The 23,932-nt window shown below is 42.0% G+C and overlaps 1 protein-coding gene across 1 annotated transcript; it reads left to right on the top strand.

Annotated features, from left to right (window-relative positions):
* The first annotated feature begins 5,460 nt into the window (after positions 1-5,460).
* LOC132486923 (zinc finger protein 709-like) lies at positions 5,461-23,887 on the top strand. Its single transcript, XM_060094465.1, has 6 exons — positions 5,461-5,550; positions 13,372-13,535; positions 13,579-13,831; positions 21,280-21,406; positions 21,611-21,671; positions 22,069-23,887. The coding sequence occupies exons 1-6, from the start codon at positions 5,461-5,463 to the stop codon at positions 23,885-23,887; spliced, it is 2,514 nt and encodes an 837-aa protein (XP_059950448.1).
* The last annotated feature ends 45 nt before the right edge of the window (positions 23,888-23,932 follow it).

Genomic DNA, 23,932 nt, shown 5'->3' with positions numbered 1-23,932 from the left:
GAGGATGTGGACAAGGAAGTCATTAAAAAAAAAAAAAAAGGATTATTTCAAGCACAGTCATGTTCCTTAGGGCACAAAAGGAGTCTATTAGGCCAATTACCTCACTAGCGTTGACCAGGAAATTCCAGATTGACCAGTTAGGATTACATTCCTGGAGGAGGTTGAAACTGCAATTTGGTTAGGTATTAATTTTGATTTGGTTACTCTGGCTTAGCACAAGTGACTCCATTTTGGGCCTGTTGTTTCTTTTTAACAGTGGGAAGATTGGGAGTGATAGCTAAAGGGGAGAGGGATTTCTTTGTGAGGTGATGAAAATGTTCAAAAATTGTGGTGACAATAGGCATATCTGCAAATATACAAAAAACCAGTGAATTGTACACATTCACGAATTGCAATGTATAGTATGTGCATTACCTCTCAATAAAGCTGTTGGAATAAATAAATAAATGCATAAAGAGCTTTGCAATGTAAAGGAGTTGCAATTTAGTCTCTTAGGCATATTAGAGTTTTCAGGTTAATTAACACAACGATTTCCTCCCATAGTTACCTTTGTGGTGTCTGCTGAGAATGTTTATTCCACTCTCAGCAAATTTCAAGCATACGATGTAGTATCATTATATGTATATCAATCATCACATTGTTATCTTTAAATATAGACAGTTTTATTAGTTATACTTCAATAATGCTGGAAAGGAAGAGTTTCCAGGTGCATCCCGTATTTACATAATGATTTATTGTTTTTTAACTGGTGAAAATAGGAATCAATTGCCTTAGAGATATTCTAGTCCTTTGCATTTCAAAGTTCTCTAAGGACATAGGCAAAAACTGATCTAATATAAATTTTCTCCTGTGTAAAATGTACACATGAGAATTTAATGAACACATCTCATGCACTGTGATTGACTGAAAAGAGTCCTTGGGCCCAGGTAGAACTAGGGCTGCAGGGTTCAAACCTCCCAGCAGAGCCAAACGTCTGGGATTCTTTCTCAAGTACCAAATGAGTGGGGAAGGGTCAGGGATGGATGGAAGGCTCAACGCTGTCAAGGATCAAAGATTAAAATGGAGCCAGACTCTATAACAGTTAGTGAGGTCTCATTAAGTGTCTCTCTCTCTCTTTTTTTTTTTTTTTTGGCTGTGTTGGGTCTTCGTTGCTGTGTGTGGGCTTTCTCTAGTTGCGGCTAGCGGGGACTACTCTTTGATGCGGTGCGCAGGCTTCTCTCATCGTTGTGGCTTCTCTTGTGGAGCATGGCTCTAGGCGTGCGGGCTTCAGTAATTGTGGCACACGGGCTCAGTAGTTGTGGCACGTGGGCTGTAGAGCGCTCAGTAGTTGTGCCTCATGGGCTTAGTTGCTCTGTGGCATGTGGGATCTTCCTGGACCAGGGATTGAACCTGTGTCCCCTGCACTGGCAGGTGGATTCTTTTTTTTTTTTTTTGGCGGTACGCGGGCCTCTCACCGCTGTGGCCTCTCCCCGTTGTGGAGCACAGGCTCTGGACGCGCAGGCTCAGCGGCCATGGCTCACGGGCCCAGCCGCTCCGCGGCATGTGGGATCCCCCCGGACCGGGGCACGAACCCGTGTCCCCTGCATCGGCAGGCGGACTCTCAACCACTGCGCCACCAGGGAAGCCCGCAGGTGGATTCTTAACCAATGTGCCCCCAGGGAAGTCCAGCAAGAAAGTATCTTTAAATTTAGGTATGTACATTGTTTTTTAAAACATAATGCTATTGCACACTTAATAGATTACAGTATAGTATAAACATAACTTTTTTTTTTTTTTGTGGTACGGGGGCCTCTTACTGTTGTGGCCTCTCCCGTTGCGGAGCACAGGCTCCGGACGCTCAGGCTCAGCGGCCACGGCTTACGGGCCCAGCCGCTCCACGGCATGTGAGATCTTCCCGGACCGGGGCACAAACCCGTGTCCCCTGCATCGGCAGGCAGACTCTCAACCACTGCGCCACCAGGGAAGCCCTCACCTATTCTTAAACCTGGAAAAATGAATGACACCTCACAATGGATTACTGCAAACTTGAGGCTGTGGTTACATCAAATACACACCTATTTTTAGTTTCCAACATTATGGAAAGTACTAACTCCATCCAATCAGCAAATGGTAAATATCCTGCTGTCACAGGATTGGATAGAGCTGGCTAAGTCTTTTCTGTTAAGTGCCTGTTTCCACAGCCTGTCAGCTGCAGATAGCCTTCACCTCTAAAGGGACATGAACACCTTTACTGGTTACCCTCCAGTAACCTCAGTACCATTGCCACTGCACACAGTCTCTGCAGGCATAGTCTGACCTGCATCCACCAGGCTCCATGAGCAGAGGTATAACATTACATTAATGACATCTCTTTGAGGAAGTTTAGTTAACATTCATTCGGGACATACAGATATTGAAAAAGGGAGCTCATGAAAAGTGGATGGGCCATTAGCTCACACATACTGTGAGGCCCTGACACCATGGTTAAATTTCTAAAAGTTATTTGGTAAATTCCCTCCCTGACACCATGAAGAAGGATCGTCCTTCTCAGCACCCACAGCATCTCCTAGGTTGTTATGATGTTTGAAGGCAACATATTCCTTGTTTACCAATTTTACTTCTATTCAAGAAACTGCCCCGTCTTAGCCCACACTTTATGCCATTGAAGCTGTAATTTCCACCAGGTACTAGGCTCTAGTGGAAATATAAGCTGTCCTAGGACGTGACCATCTGACCCTCCACGCAGCTGCTCGTTGTGGCTTGGGTCCTGGAAACAGCCCCCCATGAGCTCAGCATGTCTACTGAGATTTGAGACATCATGGCAGAGTGCAACCTGAGCCCTCTGGCGTAGCCTACCTGCAGGAGGGGGCACCCTCCCCCTCAGTCCCTTTCTAGATGCCACAGTTCTGGAAGAGGTCTCTTTGCCATTCACTATGATGTTGTTACCTAGCATCTGAGAGGCCCAGGGGCCTGGTCTAGACTGTGGGGTTCATCCTCCCACCAGAACCAAGTGCCCCTGAGGTCCCACGGGAAATGATCAAAGATCAAAATGGAGCCAGACTCATTATTACATATGGTGAGATCACTTCTAAGTGTCCGTGTTTGTGAAGAAGTGGCAGAGTTCCGTGAGGGCCTCTTGGCCTCATGCTTCAATGCAGTGTCGGTGGAGGGGACAGTTCCTGTCCGCGGCCAGTACCAGCTCCGCTCTGAGACCTGACCTCCCGCTTGCTGTCACTCAGGCACGGGAGGGCGGGGCCTTGCAAACTGTCCAATCAGGGGAGTCACTGGTTACAGACGTGTGGGCGACGCTCCAATGACTACGTGGGGCGAGTGGTCTGCGTGTTCTGTTGATCTTCAGTCGGGCCTCAACCTGGGTACCTGATTTCTGCCCTTAAAGTCCTCAAGTGGCTCAGCAGCGTCCTCTGTTGCTGTGACCTGCACTTGCCACGAGAGTCGTGAGGTGGACAACGCAGAACCAGAGAAACTGGGAAATGGTGAGTTGGGGAGATGGGTGTTGGAAGACGGGGGCGGAAGGACCGGTTGGAACTGGCCGTGGTGGGACCCGGGCCTCCCCGCAGTCAACTCCGGAGTCTGCAGACCAGAGTCCACCCGGGGCGTGGCCGGCAGTTGGGACCCAGGGCGGCCTCTCCGCTCACTGCTGCGGCCGTGTCTACTCCAAATTGTGTGGTGTCCACGGGGAGGGTGATCACTGGACAATCGGGGATTCGGTGTCAGGGCTTCATGCATAGGTGGAGCTGTGGTCTGTGGGGTCCCCAGTCCCTCCTTTCTCCCTGGCAGGGGCGGGGACTCTTCTTCCCCTCACTTTATCGAATGTTTGAGGAACAGGGTCACAAATCCACGACCCTGTTCTTGCGCCCCAGCTCTTCCCAGAGCAGGCAGTAAATGCCTAAATTTCCAGATCTTTCCCCACGTTCCCAAATGCCATCTTCCCCTCTCCAGTTCATAGCTTCATTACTAATATTTGTCCTCCATGGTGCATTTTGAAGTACGCAGTATTGTTTATCATTCCTCCACAGAGCTGTGGATGGTTCTTTTTAAAGATATATTTTTTGCCTGTGGATGTTTTACATGAGAGGAAATCAGAGATTAACCGCCTGGAACTATGTTGCTTAAAAGCCTAGTGTCTATGTCCCCAGAATCTCCCTGGGCACAGACATTCTATGGGAATCCTTTGGGTAGAGTTTCCTCTTTGGTGACTTTCCTGGGTGATCTGTCCTTTCCTCACAGTTCCACGTCAGAACTGCCCCTGCGTGAGTTTGCCCCTTATTCACTTTTTAAACTCTGTTTTGAAGGAAACATTTAAATATTTAATCATAGATCTTGATAGAAAATATAAAATATTTCCAAAGAAGCAAGAGAGTCGTGAAGATAAGAAAAAATAAATATTTTTTATTACATTCCATTTGTTTACATTTTTGTTTCTTCCCCCCCCCCCCCCTTTAGCAGTGTAGGAACATTCTGAATTCTGCCCATTTATTTTGGGTGATTTCAAATTACAATATCAGGGCTTAGACTCGCAACACCTAGAAGTGTGTTCAATGTGATTGTTTTCCGAACAATTTCTTTTTTTCACCTTTTTCTTTTTCTAATTGAAGTATAATTGACTTACAATGTTATATTGGTTTCAGGTTTACAACATAGAGATTTGATACTTTTTTTTTTTCGGTACGCGGGCCTCTCACTGTTGTGACCTCTCCCATTGCGGAGCACAGGCTCTGGACGCACAGGCTCAGCGGCCATGGCTCACGGGCCTAGCCGCCCCGCGGCATGTGGGACCTTCCCGGACCGGGGCACGAACCCGTGTCCCCTGCATCAGCAGGCGGACTCTCAACCACTGCGCCACCAGGGAAGCCCTGATACTTTTATACATTACACAATGATCAGGGTAAGTCTAATTACCATCTGTCATCATATAGAGCCATTCTAGTATTATCGACTATATTCCCTCTACTGTACATTACATTCCCGTGACTTATTTATTTTATAACTGTAAGTCTCTTCATCTCCCTCACCTACTTCACTCATTTCCCACCCCCTTCCCCTCTGACAACCACTAGTTTGCTCTCTGTATCCAGGCATCTGTTTCTGTTTTGTTTGTTTTGTTTTTTACATCCCACATATAAGTGAAATCATACAATGTTTCCAAACAATTTCTTAGCATAGAAATAATTATTAACTGACATATTTAATTTCTGAAAGGCATAGATATTTGTGGGGTTTTTTTGAACTAGAAAATTGCCTAAAAATTTCCTTCCATGCTTTACACATAAACACTGGATTGAATGATTTTTCTGTATTGTTCAAACCCTGGGTTTCTGTATTTAAAGTATCAGTGGTGGTCCAGATCAACTATGTGGGAAGAGAAGCCCAAGGTCAGTTTCTCTAAGCTAAGGCCCCCTTGAGCCTGCAAAGGGAAGTACTTGAAGGCCCAGTTTCTTCCTGGGGAGCCCCCCTCTGCACATGTCCTACCTGCTCACACTCAGCACAGAAGGAAATTTTGTACCGAGAGAAGCTACAGAGACCTGGAAAGCTGGGGATGAGCACGGGATGGTGGGTAGGGGGATGGGGAGGTGATGCCCTTTCTGAGGTTCTAACTGTGGCTGTAGAGGTAGGCTTGAACTTTGCATCCACAGTGTAGGTGCACTTAGTAATCTGAGTACATTGAGAAAGTCTGTGAAGGTCAGGAGTTCTGTGTTCTAGACAAAGGGTTTATGAGTTGGGGAGTTCATTTGAATCATAACCTTAAATTGAATCTGGCCAAGAGTTTTCTCACTTGTGAGAACTGAAGCCTTAGAGAGGGAGTATTTTCATTATGCCCTGAGAAGAGGGTGTGCAGAACTCCCAGAGTTCGTTCCTGTGGTTGGTCAGGTGTCCCCCCCCCAACCATCCTCCATCACCAGGGATTGACTCTAGGGGTTGTATTCCAGCAGGCAGAGACTGGACTGCAAGCTTGGGAATCTGGGTTTTCTTCTGAACTATAGGGAAACACCTGATTCAAACATTTGCACTTCTTTCCTTGTATACCTTTATATATTGAATATTGTAGCTCTTAACTTTATTTTCCTTTGGTAATTTGTGATATTATTTCCTGTGAATGTATGAGGTTTTTCTTTGTTAGGCTTTGAAAATGTAGGCTGACTGAGAGATACAATGGAGGTAAGTCAAGAAATTCTGGAACCAAACAGAATTTTATTTTTATTTTAATTGCTATGAGAAAAACTACTTAAAACTTATATAAATCTTTGAGAGGTCTAATATATTTTATGGATTAGTCCCAAATCTTGTTACCAACCAGGGTTCTTAGCCTCCTTAACCAATAGAAATTGATAAGAGGCCAGACAGGAAATTCAGGCAAGGCTTTACTGGGGCCCCTGCTGTAGCAGGAGGGAGCGAAAACAAGTAACAGGTTCCCTTGCTCGCTCCCTGGGGGTTGGGGGAGTGGGCAGCTGGTACCTTATATTGGGGTCATCCTGGATGGGTGGCTTAGGTGGTCTGCCTTCTCCTTTGGTGGTGCCGTGTGGGTTTTTGGTTTTTTTGTATCTTATTGTTCAGAATTTGCCCCAACTTCACATACATGCATTTATGTTAGTCCCTTAAGTTTCTTTGTATTTTGTTGCTTGTCCCTTACAGTTTGTATTTTGTTGCTAGAGGTTTGTCCAGATGCAAGCACTGCAGCAAAGGGTCCCAGGTCCCAGCCTGTCTCAATCCTTAGTGCATTACATTACTCATAATAATAATGCACAATAATAATCCCCCAGAGTAAGATATAAGGAGAAACTATAAAGCTTCTTATGGTTTATAATGTTTATAAAATTTGTAGTTTATAGTGCTTCTTAGAAAGAGATTTGAAATTTTTCTCTTTTTTATGGTTAAAACTTTTTTAAGAGTTAGTGTTTAAAGGATTAAATCTTAGAATGGTGTCCTTATAGAAAAGTAAAAATTGAATGAATTAAAAATTGTTTTAAAAAACAAAAGCAAGTTAATTAAAAATAAAGTCTATTGAATAGACAAATATGGTTTATATAAATTACTCCGCTTATTTTAAATAATCGTGCAGCAGTTAGCAAAATTCTGTAAGATAAGTAGGTCTAAATTAGACTCAGTGTCTGAACATTTTGTTTTCCTCCAGTGTTGTTGCTTCAGCCACCCCGAAAAAACTAGTGGTGATCATTTCTTGAGTATCCTGTGTTTCTTTATCTAAAAAGAAGCATTTGTGAATGCATATTTTTCTTACCCATCTTTGTACTTGTAATGAGCCCACACTTTTTGATATTTGACTGCTCTCAGCTTAAGCCTCATTCCCCACCCCTCCCGAACCCCACCCTGTGCTGCTTGAGAGGCCTTCCCTGCCCTCACCTGAAACTTCAATTATGTGAGTCATAAGTCTTTTCCTACCCTCTGTGTGTGTGTGTGTGTGTGTGTGTGTGTGTGTGTGTGTGTATTTATGCCAATATGGCATCATTCAACATGGGAACCACAACTCTACAGGTGACCATACAGTTGGTGCAGTGAGCAATAGCATGTCCAGACATGACCACCACCCGTGGGTCTGTCTTCTCCTGCTCTGACTCCTGCTCTGACTTGCTCACCTGCTCTGCTGCTTGATGGGGGCTGGCATTGTGGGCTGCTTCTTGCTGGGGAGCTCAAGTTGTGAGCTGTGCTGCCCTGTGTTGCATTATTGACCATACCAAGCCTCAGTTCTAGGTTAAGTGGACCAGAATTGACAGTCGAGAATTCCTAGGCATCTGGGAGCAGCAGTATGGGATTTAGTCATCCTTAAGTTAATCCTAAATCAGTTTCTTTGCCCGAATTATCGGTGTGTTAGAGTGAATCTGTGACAGAGGATAGGTTGGTCCTAACCCATCATATCACTGATGAGAGAGGGAAACTATACCCTGTGCAAGAGATGAGCACATTGGGTAATTGCTCTGAAAGAACAATTATTTAAAGAAAGAAAGAAAGAAAGAAAGAAAGAAAGAAAGAAAGAAAGAAAGAAAACATGGGGGAAAGGCAGCCATTTAGATAGTGGGCTGAAGCCACACTCTTAATACCAGAGGACTTCCCAGGATGCTTCAGGACCTCTGCTGCTGCTGCCTCTGTTGTAACAAAGATCCCCACCATCAGGGTTATAGGGGACAACAACCGTGGCCTCACTGTGGCACAGCAAAGTTTAAGCAGTCCTTAAGCTTTATACTAAACAAAATTCAACTGATAAATTTAAAATATCTTATTGGCTTTATTCAGTGATTCATGCATCAGTCAGCATCTCATCTAGCGGAAAGGAACTTCAAAGTTCCTTAAATTTGGCATGTGGGATCCCGGACCAGGGATCAAACCCGCACCCCTTGCAGTGAAAGCACAGAGTCTTAACCACTGGAGCACCAGCGAAGTTCCACCTCATATCCTTTAATAATATTAAATATTAATATCTTAATATTAAAAATATTTAATAGTATTTCATCGAATGGATGTTCCCACGGTTATTTTTTCTGTTATTTATTGGAGGATATCTTGGTTACCTGTATGTCTTGGCAATCATGAATAAAGCTCTTATAAAAATTTGTGGGTAGGTTTTTTTGTGAATGAAAGTTTCAACTCATTTGGGGAAATAGGAAGGAACCTACTTGCTGGAGTGCCTGGTAAGAATAGGTTTAGTTTTAAGAAACTGCCTGTTTTCCAAAGTAGGCATATCATTTCACATTACCACCAGCAGTGAGTGAGGGTTCATGTTGCTGCACATCTTCTCCATCATTTGGTGTTTGTTCTTGATGTTTCGATTTGAGCCATAATAGTGTCTAGTAGTATCTCATTCTTCTTTTATTTGCAACTCCTGTTGACATATGATGTTGAGCATCTTTTCTTACGCTTATTTACCATTCATATATCTTCTTTGGTGAGGCACGTGTTCAGATATTTTGTCCATTTTTAATTGTTTGGTATATTGATTTATAAGAGTTCTTATAAATGGACATGTTGAATACCAGTCCTTTGCAAGAGAAGTGTTTTACAAAGATTTTCTCCCAGACTTCAGCTTGTGTTTTTAATCTCTTAACACTGCATTTCACAGAACAGGTTTTCATTTTAGTGAAGTCAAACTTATTTTTTTCTTTCATTGATCTTGCTTTTGGTGTTGTTTCTAAAAGTTTATCACCAAAGCCAAGATCACCTAGATTTTCTCCTATGTTATCTTCTAGGAGTTTTGTAGTTTTGCATTTTACATAAGATCTATCATCCATTTTCAGTTAATTCCTGTGGAAGGTTTATGATTTGTGTCTAGGTACATTGATTGATTGATTACGTGGTAGGGTTTTTTTTTTATGTTGTTTTTGTTTTTGGCAGGTGGCTATCTAGTTACCCTGGCACTATGTGTTGAAAAGACTTTTTTCCATTATATTGCTTTTGATTCTTCATCAAAGATCAATTGACTATATTTGTTTGGAACGATAGGAAAGCACTGACTTTTGTATATTAACCATTTATGATCTATAGGAAGGCATTGACTTTTGTATAACCATTTATCCTTCAACCTTAATCTACTCTCTTATTTTAGTTCAAGAGGTTTTCTTTGTTATTGTTGAATCTTTGAGTTTTTCTCCATAATCATGTCATATGTGACAAAAGACAGTTTTATTTCCTACTTCCCATTCTGTATACCTTTTATTTCCTTTCTTTGTATTTTCTTTCATTGGATTAGCTTAGACTTCTGGTACAGTATTGACTAGGACTGGTGAGAGAGGGGCCGTCATTGCCTTCTTGATCTTACCAGGAAAGCATCTAGTTTCTCACCATAAGTATCATGTTAACCACAGATTTCTTGTAGATGGTCTTTCTCAGGAAGAGGAACTTCCCTTCTGTTTGTTGTTTGCTGTCATGTATTTTGTCAAATGCTTTTACAGTTTTATTTTCTCCCTTTTTGTTCCTGATACTAATAATTTCTTTTTTCCCTCTTTTTTTTCCTCAGCTTATGTACACGTATCTTAATTTTATTAATATTCTCGAAGAGCCAGCTTTTGGTTTTGTTGGGTTTTCTCCATTGGCTTCCCATAATTTCATTGATTTCTTCTCCAACTTTTATTATTTATCTTCTTGTGCTTAATTTTGGATTAATTTGCTCGTGTTTTGTTTTGTATGGTATGTTTTGTCCATACCAAGCAGCATGTGGGATCTTTTTTTTTTCTTTTTTTTTTGCGGTACGCGGGCCTCTCACTGTTGTGGCCTCTCCCGTTGCGGAGCACAGCTCCAGACACACAGGCCCAGCAGCCATGGCTCACGGTCCCAGCCGCTCCGCGGCATGTGGGATCCTCCCAGACCGGGGCATGAACCCGTGTCCCCTGCATCGGCAGGCGGACTCTCAACCACTGCGCCACCAGGGAAGCCCAGCATGTGGGATCTTAATTCCCCGACCGGGGATTGAACCTGCTCCCCCTACATTGGAATCATGGAGTCTTAACCACTGGACCAGAGTCTTAACCACTGGACTGCCAGAGAAGTCCCCTCAACTATTTCTTACTGTTAACATGATACATCTTTACATATCTTAGTCTTACTCCATCTGTCTTTAATGTTAATGTCAGTTTGTTACAGACAATACATAATTGGGTGTTGTTTTTTTATCCATTCTGACAGTATCTGTCTTTCGATTGTTGTATTTAGACCATTGACTTTTAAAGTGATTATTGATACAGTTGCATTAATATCTACAATAATTTTTGTGGTTTCTATTTGTTGCCCTTGTTCTTTTTTTTCCCTTTTGTCTTCTGCCTTTTTTCTGTCTTCTCTGGCTTTGAGCATTTTACTTGATTCTATTTTTTCTTCTCCTAGCATATCAATTATACTTTACTTACTTTATTATTGGTTGCTCTTGAATTGTAGTATACATTTACAGTTAACCCAAGTCGACCTTCAAGTATCACTAAACCACTTCACTGGTTGTATAAATTCCTCATATTCCCAATTCCTCTCTTCCTGTCCCTTTCAACATTGCTGTCATTCATTTTGCTTATCCATAAGCTATAATTACCAAATAAATTGTTTCTGGTATTATTTTCAATAAGTGTTATCTATCAGATTAATTAAGAACTTTTTAAAGTGATATTTTCCCTTCATTTATTTTTTTCTCAAAAGCTCTTCCTTTATCACTTTCCTTCCTTTTGAAGAATTTCCTTTAACATTTCTTGCAAAGCAGGTGTACTGGTGACAAATTCCCTAATATGTTTGTCTCAAAGTCTTTATAAATTCTTTTTTTTAATAAATTTATTTATTTTAGGCAGTTTCTCAAAAATTAAATCTATAATTATCATATGACCCCCCAGTTCCTTTCCCAGCTATATGCCTATGAAAAATGAAAACGTGGTCAAACACAAATTTGTACATGAAATTTATAGCAATGTTACTCGTAGTAGCCAAAAAGTGGAAATAATCTGAATGTCTATTAACAGATGAAAGGGTGAACAAAACATTTTATCCATCTAGTGGAATATTATTTGGCCATAAAGATGAATGAAATATTGATCAATGCTACAGCATGGGTGTACCTTGTAAAAGCTATGCCAAATGAATGAAATCAATCACGGAAACCATATATTACATAATTCCATTCGAGAGCCCTGAATAAGGAAATCTATAGAGACAGATAGTAGATTAAGGTTTCCTAAGGCTGGATATTGGAGGAGGAAGATGGGATATTGGGAGTGAAAAAGTGAAGAGGAATTTCTTTTTGAGATGATGAAAATCTTCAAAGATCAACTGTGGGAATGATTGCATATATCTGGGAATATACTGAAAACCTTTGAATTGTACTCTTTAATGTGATGCATTGTATGGTATCTACATTGTCTCAATAAAGGTGTTCATATAAATTAAATACATTAAGAGTTATGCAATTCAATATTGTAGGCATATAAGAGTTTCCAGATTGATTAACATATCCATCAGCACACATGGTTACTTTTTGTGTGGGTGGTGAGATTACTTAATCCACTGTCTTGGCTGATTTCAAGTATACAATGTAGGATAACGTATATTAAATCACCACATTGTAATCTTTAAATACGGGCAGTTTTATTAGTCATAGCTTAGTAAAGATGGTGGGGGCGGGGCACGGATTTCCAGATACTTCCCTGTTTAGATAAAGACTTACTATTTTTCTTCTATCAGTGAAAATTGGAATCAGTTGCCTTCGGGACATTATAGTCATTTACATTTTGAAGTTCTCGAGAAACATTGGCAAAATCTGATCTAAAATAAATTTCCTTCCAATGTAAAATGTGAATTTAATGAAACCTGTGTTGACAAAAAAATTAATTAGTCGATCTAAGAAAGAAATGGAAAATTTTATTCGAACCAAATTGAGGATTATAACCTGGAAATGTACCCTCAGAAAGCTCCAAGAACTATTCTGCCCACTAGATGTCAAAGCACAGTTATATAAGATTTGGAGGCAGAGGGCTGTACATTAAATGATGTATTACTGACAGTTTACACAATCCAGGTCTATATGTACAAAGCAAGTATGAATAGTGGGTCATGGGTATTCGTGGCCCCTTACAAGATTAAGCAGGAAGGCTATCTCCTAAGGAGTTATCTTCTTGATACTAGGAGAATGTTGCTCTTTATGGTTGAGCAGGTATTTCTGCCGGTGGGGAGGTTTGGTTGATGCATAATGCTGATACACAATGCACAGTAGAGGGGAAGGAGGAGGCCAAAGGGCAGAGAAAATTTTTTATGTTTAAATTTTCCTTGACTTGCCTTAGAATATGAATTTTTACTTCATCACCTAATAGTTTAATGAGTACATCTCACACCCTGTGGTTAGACTGAGTCCTTGTGCCCAGGCTGGGGCTGTTGGGTTCAAACTTCCCACAGATCCACGTGCCCTGGGTTTCTTTCACTTAAGTACCAAATAAGTGGGGGTGGGAAAGGGATGGGTGGAAGGCTAGCTCAGTCCTTGCAAGGATCAAAGATCAAATGCAGCCGGGTTCTTTATTATTAGTGGTGAGATCAAATGCAGCCGGGTTCTTTATTATCAGTGGTGAGGTCACATTTAGTGTCTTGTGTTTCTAAACAAGGGTTGCAGTTCCCTGAGTGGTCTGACAGCCCTATGCCAATCCCTTGATCCCTAGAGACAGAAGACCCTCTTGTTCCAGTGTGGCCTGGGCCACCCTCATGCTGTGTGCTTGTTTCACGAAAACTCAAGAATTCCCTGTAAATTGTGACCACATGTTCACAAAGAGCTAGGAGAAAAAAACTGTAGAGGCAGCCCCAGGCCAGGAGAAAGTTTTTTCTCCATACAAACGATCGTGGCTGGGTCAGGTTCCCACCCACTGGCAGAAGGTGGTTCGGGTGAGTAGCGCATCCTCCCTCCTGTTGTAGCTCAAGCTGAGGGGCGTGGCCCTCCGAGCTATCCAATCAGGGGCGCCGCTGGAGCAGGTGGGTGGGGGCGACGTATCGCACCAGAGTGGGCGTCCCTATTGGCGCCGGCCTCGCCGGAGAGCGGGTATAGCCTGTGGTTCACGGTTCCTGGTGAACGGGCCGCGGTTTGTGTTGGGTTGTGACCTGCACTGGTCGTGGGAGCCGTAGGAAGGACTCAGGGAGACCCAGGAAACCTAGAAATGGTGAGTGTGCTGCCCCTGAGTGCGGAGTCGGGGCGGAGCGTCTTGTGGGAACCGGCTGTGGCGGGACTCGGACCTCAGTCCCCTCCCGCCCGCAGCGTGGACGCTGGGACGGCAGACGGACCCCGGGCGTCCTGTCCCGTTATTTAGCTCGGCAGCCGACCCCAGAGCTTCGCTGGGCAGCGCTGTGCCTACGTCCCCGCGTCTCCCCAGACTGTGCGGTAACCACGGGGAAGGTTATTAGTGACAGTCAGGCCTCGGTCTCTTGGGTTCGTGCGTGGGAAGAGCTGTAGTCTGCGGTGTTCCCGGTCCCTTTCTCCCAGGGGTCACCTGTTTTCTCCTGAGTTTTCCACATATTTGGGAAGCGGAGTCTCAAATCCCTGCTCCTGTCCCCCCGCCGTAGCTCTTCCTAGGACTGATAATAAATCCCTAAATGTTCAGATCCTTCACCTCCTTCCCAGAGCCAACTTCCCCTCTCTAATTCACATCATTATAATCAACTAACTGTTTGTCTTCCGGCTGCATGTCACACAGATCCAATATTTTATCTTTTTTCTCCAGAGCCATGGAATGCTGTTTTTAAAAGATTTATATTTGCCTGTGGCTGTTTTCGTGAGAGGAAAGCCGAGAATAACCACTTAGAACTAGGTTGCATCAAATCCTCTTGCCTCTCCCCCTAATCTGTCCTGCACACACACATCCTATGGGAAGTGCTTTGGGTGGAGGTTCTTCTTTGGAAATTTTCCTGGGTGTTTTGTCAGAACAGCCCCTCTCTGGGTTTGTCACCTCAGAAAGATTTTTTTCACTTATTTTAGTCTCAGTTTTTCAATAAAGGTAAAATGTATTTAATCAATAGAGCTTCAAAGAGAGTATAAAATAGTTCTAAACAGGCAAGAAAGAGGTGAATTTTAGAAGAAAATAATATGTTCCAGTATTACACGTTCCATTTGTATAGGATTCTTTCACTCTTTATTCCCCTGAGCATGTATAGGAAGTTCCTGAGGTCTATTCTTTACTTTTGGGTGTCTTCAAGTAAATTTCCAGGGCTTAGAATTGCAGAGTAGAAGTGTTCCAGTATGATCAGTTGTTTACAAGCCAATTTCTTTCCCTGGAAATAATAATTACCTGACACCTGAATAGATATTTGGGGTTTTCTATTTGAACTCGTCAAAGTGCCTTACAGTTTTCTTCCCTCTTTTCTATGTAAATGCTGGGTTTGAGTGACTTTTGGGATTGTTCCCACACTGGCTTTGTGTCATTTAAGATATCAACGTTGTTCCAGAGCAACTGCAGAGTGGAGCAGAGGCCTGGCCCAAGCTATGGCTCCCTTTTTGTCTGCAAAGGGAAATACTTAAAGGCCTGTTGGATTCTTCCTGGGGAACCTCCTTCTGCTGGTGTCCTTCCTGGTCACACCCACCACAGAAGGAGTCCTTTATACTGAGAAAAGCTACCAAACCCTTGGAACACTGGGGATGCCTGTGCACACGGGGGTGGGAGGTGTGTTGTGATGCTATTTCTGACTTTGTAGTTGTGGTTCCTTAGATCTAGACATTTTTAGGCCTTATGCTGAAGTTTTGCATTCAGAATGTAATTGGTGCACAATTGAGAAAGTCTGAAGGTGAGGTGTTCTGTCTCATGGACAAAGGGTTGATGAATTTGGGAGTTCATTTGGGTCAGACCCTTAAACAGAATCAGGCTGAGAGTTTCCTCACTTGTGAGAGTAGAAGCCTGGGGGAGGGAGAGCGTCCATGCTTACAGGGGGGAGGATGTATGGAGCTCCCCGTGTTCTTTCCTGTGGCTGCTCAGGTGTCCCCACCCTCCTTCACCAGAGGCTGACACACTGCAGGGGGTTACATCTCAACAAGGAGTGTTTAGGACCCAAGTTGCGATTATGTTCAACTTTGTGAATGTGGTGGTGTTTTTTTTTTTTTTTTTTTTTTTCTTTTTGCGGTATGCGGGCCTCTCACTGTTGTGGCCTCTCCCGTTGCGGAGCACAGGCTCCAGATGCACAGGCCCAGCGGCCATGGCTCACGGGCCCAGCCGCTCCGCGGCATATGGGATCCTCCCAGATCGGGGCACGAACCCGTATCCCCTGCATCGGCAGGCGGACTCTCAACCACTGCGCCACCAGGGAGGCCCTGTGGTGGTGTTTTTGTTTTCTGAATTGTAGCGAAGCATGCTGCTTATCTGTGTTGATTCTGGTTCTCATTGGCATTCGGGGTTATACTATATAAGTTGGTTGACACATATAGTGTAAGATAAGAAAATTGTGGAACCAGATAGAATTTTGGTTCCATTTTGGCAGGAGAACCTCAAGATGTGAGATATGGGTGTTTTTAAGTTCTCAGGTGCTTCTTTCATTTTTTTTTGCTGTGCGCGGGCCTCTCACTGTTGTGGCCTCTTCCATTGCGGGGCACAGGCTCCGGACGTGCAGGCTCAGCGGCCACGGCCCCAGCCGCTCCGCGGCATGTGGGATCTTCCCGGACCAGGACACAAACCTGTGTCCCCTGCATCGGCAGGCAGACTCTCAACCACTGTGCCACCAGGGAAGCCCTGCTTCTTTCATTTTTTAGGTCAGTGTCTGTCCATGTCTCTAGAGAACTTTGACTTTTAAGAGGCTATACTATTCCTAAGGCAAATGAATTCCTATTTTAATGCATGTGAGGAAAAAGCAGTTGAATTTCTTTTTTCATTGATATGAGGAAAACACCTCAAAGCTTATGGAAATCTTTGAAATTTCTAGTACATTTCAGGGCTTAATTGAAACCCCTAATGTATTATAATATGCTACTCATACTATAAAATATTTTATGTTAAATATAGTGGAGGGAGGAACTATTACAGATCTTACTCAATTTATGATGGGTTTACATCCTGATAATCCCATTGTAAATTTAAAATATTGATAGTTGAAAATGCATTTAATACACCTAACTTACTGAACATCATAGCTTAGCCTAGTCTGCCTTAAACATGCTCAGAACACCTACATTAGCCTACATTTGGGCAGAATCATCTAACACGAGGCCTATTTTATAATAAAGTGTTGACTGTCTGATGTACTTTATTGAGTACTGTACTGAATGTGAAAAATAGAATGGTTGTATGGGCACAGGATGGTTGTAAGTGTACCTGTTGAAAGTCGAAAAATTGTAAGTTGAAGCATTGTACGTTAGGGCTGTTGATAGAAATCCCCTGTTTTTTTAGTTGGAAAGGGATTTGTAAAGTTTTCATGGTCTGCAGTTTTATATCTGCTAGTGTTTAAAGGATTAAATTTTGAAGTAGTTTCTTACATAGAAAAGTTTAAATTTTAAAAAGCAAAAGCTAATTTAAAATAATGATTAATCATAGGAAAAGGCAGTGTATGTAAATTTCTCTCCTTGTTTTCAGTAACTAATGCATGGAAAGGTTGAATTTTTAAAAAATTCCTAAGATAGGAAACTAACTTACATATCCTGTTCTACTTCTCTGCTCTTATTCCAGCCACCCTGAAATAACCAGTTTTGATTACTTCTTTTTTTTTGTGGTACGTGGGCCTCTCACTGTTGTCGCCTCTCCCATCGCGGAGCACAGGCTCTGGATGTGCAGGCCCAGCGGCCATGGCTCACGGGCCTAGCTGCTCCGGGGCATGTGGGATCTTCCCGAACCAGGGCACGAACCCGTGTCCCCTGCATCGGCAGGCGGACTCTCAGCCACTGCGCCACCAGGGAAGCCCAGTTTTGATTACTTCTTGATCATTTTGTTTGTGTTTCTTTGTATAAGAACAAACCAGTGCTAATCCTTACTGGATTTGTTCTTATAATGAGCTGTCAGGGGTCCACATATTTGATGTTTGACTACTGAAAGTTAAGCCTCACCCCTCCCTCTTCCCCTGGTTCTTACCTGGACAGGCTGATAAGAAAGCCTGGAGGCTCCTGCCCTGTGAAAGAAAGCCTGGAGGCTCCTGCCCTGTGAGCTGCTGTTTGCTGGGGTCTCCTCCTGTGCGCTGAGCTGCCCTGTGTGGCATTGCTGACCCCACCAACCCTGGGTTCTATATACAGAGGACACCGAGTTGGAAGTTTTGGTAATTCGTTGTCCTCTCTGAGCAGGAGTATGAGAAAGGCTCCTTTGTTAAAGTGGTCCTCAGTCGATGTGTTGGCTGAAACCTATCTGTGTCTTTAAGTAAAAGTGTAAGTGAGGCTGGGATTGCCTTGTCTTTGGGGAGTAAAAGGCTGATTATATACCCTGTGAATGAGGTGAGCCCATCAGATGGCCACTCCTTAAAGAGCAGGTATTTCAGAGAGAGAAGGAGACTGGGAAAGGCAGCCAGAAGGTGGAGAGCTGAGTCCACTCTCCTAATATGAGGGCTCACCTCTGCTGCTGCTGCCCCTGCCTCTACTGCAATGAAGATCCTGACCCTCTGAGTTACGGGGGGGAACACCCATAGCCTCACTGTGGCACAGCAAGGGGATTAGTTCAAACTTAAACTAAAAACTCTATAAAATACCCGGTAGTTATGGAGGAGACCTCTGATCCCGATGGCACTAGTGTGCGCCCCCGGAGGAAGAATTTTATGAGTCCCAGGGTAGAGAGGACACCCTCTTTTCCAAAGTATATCCTGGGACTTATATAATATAGGGAAGGACGGGAAAGAAGGAACAAAAGGAAAAAGGTATTGAAAAAAGGCTCACAATTTTCCAGTTGGAAATCCAAAATATACTAAAAAATTTACATAACCAAAAAGATAAAAAGGGCAGTCCTTGCTTTTTGAGCCTCTTCAGAACATAGGTTTTGAATTAATGTTACAGTCTCCTATAATGCCGTAATTCACAAATCTTCCTACAATTATTGAGTGAGAGATCTCAAGTTAGTTATACCTAGGATCTCAGTAAATTTAAGCAAGGTGTACTGCATGATCTTAGAGGAAGTACTGAATATAATATAGAGGGCAGATTGGTATACTTCACCATAACCATCAGAACTCTTTGCCTCTCCTTACGGTCATAGCACCCATTGTCACAAAATGTCCCATAGTGAGCAGGAAAGCTCTGAACCAATAAATCATAAATTAAAATTAAGTTAAATTAAGTTCTTGCTACTTCCAAATTGGCTTCACAAAAGGAGACTAGATGGTCCTTACCCCTTAGTTAAATTAGTTATATGATCCAGTATAAGTTAAACAGGGCCTTTGAGGATTGAAAACTTTAAGAAACCTTTTATTTTGCGAAGAAGTGATTATCCCCAGGGCTTCTGCTTTGAACATCCTAATTTGACCTCTTATTAAACCTGGAAAGAGTGAAAAATACCTCACAGTGGAATGCTACAACCTTGAGGCTGTTGTCCCATCACAGAAACCCCTTATTCCTAGTCCCCAACATTACGGAAATTACTGACTCCATCTACTCAGCAACTGCTAAACATTCTGCTCAACATTCTGCTCTCACAGATTTGGCTACGTCTGTTCTGTTCAGTTCCTGTTTCAACAGCCTCTCTGCTGCACTTGGCATTCACCTCTGAAAGGACATGATACACCTTTAACTGGTTACCGTCAGGGAACCTCAACACCACTGTGAACACACACAGTCTCTGCAGGCAGGATCTGAACTGCATCCACCTGTGCCACGAGCAGAGATATGATATTAATGACATCTCTTCTGAGGAAGTTCATTTGATATTTAGGGCATACAGTATTGAAAAAGGTGGGCTTGTAAAAAGTGGATGGGCATTGCTCCAAACATATGAAGCCTTGATACCTTTAATGAATACAATAAAAAAAAAATTAATAAACAGAAGGCCACCCCTTCCTGGCACCATGAAGAAATACCAATAGTCCGTCTCAGCACCCACAACATTGTCTAGATTCTTGTGATGTTTGGGAGGCAACATATCCCTTGTTTATAAATTTACCGGAGCCGATTTATGCGGTTACTTGGAAATTGGGCCACCTTGAATGGACACCCCTACCATAGAAGGCTCAAGACTGTTGCCATACAACAGGCACACCTGGTAGTGTCCTCAGAGACTCCTTCACTATAATGAAGAGGCTTCAGCACCCACCTTCCATACCTTCTGGTCACCCCTGATGGTCTTGTGTTGTAATTTCTCTCTTTTTCTTAGTTATGATCACAAGATGTTTATCTTGTGGTCTTGTCATTGATCTTGTCAAAGAACCAGCTTTTTTTCTTTTAATACACTCCACTGATTCTTTTCCCCCAATTTTTATTATTTCTTTTATTCTGCTTACTTTGGGTTTAAATTGTTTTCCTTCCAAAGGTAGATATTTACATTGTGTTTTTTTTTTTTTTTTTTTTTTTGCGGTATGCGGGCCTCTCACTGTTGTGGCCTCCCCCGTTGCGGAGCACAGGCTCTGGACGCGCAGGCTCCGGACGCGCAGGCTCAGCGGCCATGGCTCACGGGCCCAGCCGCTCCGCGGCATATGGGATCCTCCCAGACCGGGGCACGAACCCGTATCCCCTGCATCGGCAGGCGGACTCTCAACCACTTGCGCCACCAGGGAGGCCCTTTACATTGTTGATTATAGATTTTTCTTTTTTTTCTAGTGTATTTGTTCAGTGGCATAAATTTCCCTCTAAGCATTGTTTTGCTGCATCCCACAACAATGCTTGATTAGTTGTATTTTCATTTACTTCAAAGTAATTTTTTATTTCTCTTCGGACTTCTTTTTTGATCCCACATATTATTTAGAAGCGTATTGTTGAATCTCCACGTATTTTGGGGAGTTTCTGACTATCTTCGTGTACTAGTGCCTGTGTGGTGTGAGAGCATATTTTGAATGACTGCTGTCCTTTCAAATTTGTTAAATTATGTTTTATGTCCCAGAATGTGTTCTGTCTTGGTGAATGTTCCTTATGAACTTGAGAAGAATGATTTCCATGGATGACAATTAAATCCATTTGTTCCATGGTGCTATTGATTTCAGTTCTGTCCTTCCTAATTTTCTGCCTGCTGCAATTGGTCATTCATGATAAGGAGGTGTTGAAGTCTACAACTAGTAGTGGATTCGCTTACTTTCTTGCATTCTGTCAGTTTTGGCCTCATATATTTTGCCCATCTGTTGTGATGCATGTACACATGAACGATTGTTATGCCTTCATGGAGAATTGACAGCTTTGTCATTATGATAAAGCCCCTCTTTATCTTTTTAAATTTATTTTATTGAAGTATAGTTGATTTACAATGTTGTGTTAGTTTCTGCTATACAGCAGAGTGATTCAGTTATGCATATATATACATATCCTTTTTCATATTCTTTTCCATTATGGTTTATTACAGGATATTACACACTCTGCGTCATGGAGTGTGTAAATGGTGGATAATAAGAAAAGGGAGGAAAGAGTTTTTCTCACCAATGGATGGTCTTAAATTGATAATATTTATTTCATTTGTATAGCATTTCTGACATTTCCCAACATGCTTTGGACCCTGCCATTAGACAGCAGTAGGATTTGTAATGTGATCACAGTAAAACTATGTAAATAATTTTCATGTGTTCCTGATGCTGTTAAATTTATGAGGAAGTAAGTATGGACAGAGAATTAGTTTCTGATGATCAAGTCAGAGAATAAATGTTGGGAGATAGCAGAATCATATGTAACTTATAAATGGAGTATAGATGTCCAGTGCTGTCAGTCTTACTCATCCTACCATACATATATATGGGATGTTGTAGGACGCAGTGGTCTTTGAGGATGTTGCTGTGAACTTCACCCTGGAAGAGTGGGCTTTACTGGATTTTTCACAGAAGAAACTCTACAGAGATGTGATGGGGGAAACCTTCAGGAACCTGGCCTCAGTAGGTAAGGATGACAACTTACCTTCACCTTGTCAGTCAAAGGTCAAGTTTTTCTGCCCTACAATATTATTCTAAGAGGTGGAATGTGTACAGGGAGGACATTGGTAAATAAACTAGGTATGGTCACAGCTCACTGTAGCACTAGAATCTAATAATTTTTCTATAACTTCTAATACTTTGGAATCATTTTTCTGTGTCTGCATTTTAGGAGAAACATGGAAAGATCATGACATTGAAGATCAGTGCAAAAATCAGGGGAGAAAACTAAGGTGAGTGGCACTCCCAGCAGAAAGCAGTGTTTCACATGAGAATTATATTATTGTACCAGATCTTAAAAAGAAACAAGACAATCCATGCTTCAAATTTATTGCTTCTCAGAAAATGTTCACCAAATTACTTTCTTGCCTATGACATAATGTTCAGTGTTTGCAAAATAGTTCACTTGGAAACAGTATTAATAAGCTTTATGTATAAATATCACCGTTTTGGTGAGCAAAGGTGAGTCCTCTTGCGGAGCATTCAGTATATTCAGTTTTGAACAATTCACCCGAAATAGAAAAATACCTATAGTTTTGCTACAAATAATAAAATTGTAGCTGAAATATTGTAATAAGTATGAAATCATTAATGAAGAGATCATTAATAATTCCTCCTTGTTTTTTGCAGAAGTCGTAAGGTAGGGAGAATATGTGACGAGAAAGAGGGTAGTCCATATAGAGAAAACCTCAGCCTTATTCCAAATCTCAATCTGAACAAGAAAACTATTATCAGAGTAAAACCATGGGAACACAAAGTATGTGGAAAAGTCCTCATACATCATTCATCCCATAATAGGTACACCAGAAGTCACGTTGGACACAAGCCATATGAGTATCAGAAAAATGGAGAGAAGCCATACAAATGTAATGTATGTGGGAAAGCCTTTAGTTATCTGCAGTGTTTTGAAAAACATAAAAGAAATCACACTGGAGGGAAAACCTATAAATGTAAGGAGTGTGGGAAAGCCTTCTTGCAGCTCAAAACTTTTCAGAGACACATGGTAACACATACTGGAGGTGCCTCTTATAAGTGTAAGGATTGTGGGAAAACTTTTAGTTCTTCAGCTTCACTTCAAATACATGAAAGAGCCCACACTGGAGAGAAACCTTATAAATGTAAACATTGTGGAAAAGCCTATAGATATCATCAAACTTTACAAATACATGAGAGGACTCACACAGGAGAGAAATCCTATGAATGTAAAAAATGTAGTAAAGCACTCAGTTGTCCCAGTTCCCTCCGAATACATGAAAGAACTCACAATGGAAAGAAACCTTATGAATGTAAACAATGTGGTAAAACCTTCAGATATTACCCTTCCTTCCAAACACACGAAAGAGTTCATACTGGAGAGAAACCCTATGAATGTAAGCCATGTGGTAAAACTTTCAGTTCTAATATAGGTTTCCAAATACATGAAAGAAATCACACTGGAGAAAAACCCTATGAATGCCAAAAATGTAGTAAAGCCTTCAGTTGTCCCAGTTCTTTTCGAAAACATGAAAGAACTCATACTGGAGAAAAACCTTATGAATGTAAGGAATGTGGGAAAGCCCTTAGAGCTCTCGCAAGCCTTCGAGTGCACATGATCACTCACACTGGAGTGGGACCTTATAAATGTAAGCAGTGTGAGAAAGCATTTATTTCTCCCAGTTCATTTCAAATACATCAAAGGAGTCACACTGGAGAGAAACCCTATGAATGTAAACAGTGTGGTAAAACCTTCAGGTATTACCCTTCCTTTCAAAAACATGAAAGAACTCACACTGGAGAGAAACCCTATGAATGTAAGGAGTGTGGAAGAGCCTTTAGTTGTTCAACTTTGCTACGACTACATGAAAGAACACACACTGGAGAGAAACTCTATGAATGTAAGCAGTGTGGAAAAGCCTGCAGAGATTACACTTCCTTAGAAACACACATAAGAATTCATACTGGAGAGAAACCCTATGAATGTAAACAATGTGGAAAGGCCTTCAGGTGTTATCAAAGTTTTCGAAGACATGAAAGAAATCACACTGGGGAAAAACCCTATGAATGTAAAAAATGTAGTAAAGCGTTCAGATGTCCCAGTTATCTTCGAACACATGAAAGAACTCACACTAGAGAAAAGCCCTATGAATGTAAACAATGTGGTAAAGCCTACAGAGGTTACAGTTCCTTGCAAACACATGAAAGGACTCACACAGGAGAGAAACCCTATGCATGTAAGGAATGTGGAAAAGCTTTCAGGTGGTATCAGAGTTTTCGAAGACATGAAAGAACTCACACTGGAGAGAAACCCTATGAATGTAAAGAATGTGGGAAGGCCTTCAGTCATCCCACTTCCTTCCGAAGGCATGAAAAGACTCACAGCATAGAACCTTTTGAATGTAAACAGCATGGGAAAGACTTCAGTTGGCCTTCATCGTTACATGTTAAAACTCCCACCAGAAATAAATTATAAATGTAAGTAACATGAGAAAGCTTGATGAAAATTAATCCATGTATA

Source organism: Mesoplodon densirostris, chromosome 3 (genome assembly GCF_025265405.1).
Source record: "Mesoplodon densirostris isolate mMesDen1 chromosome 3, mMesDen1 primary haplotype, whole genome shotgun sequence".
Taxonomy (NCBI): domain Eukaryota; kingdom Metazoa; phylum Chordata; class Mammalia; order Artiodactyla; family Ziphiidae; genus Mesoplodon; species Mesoplodon densirostris.
The sequence above is the reverse complement of the archived record's forward strand: the minus strand, read 5'-3'. Positions and strand labels throughout refer to the sequence as shown.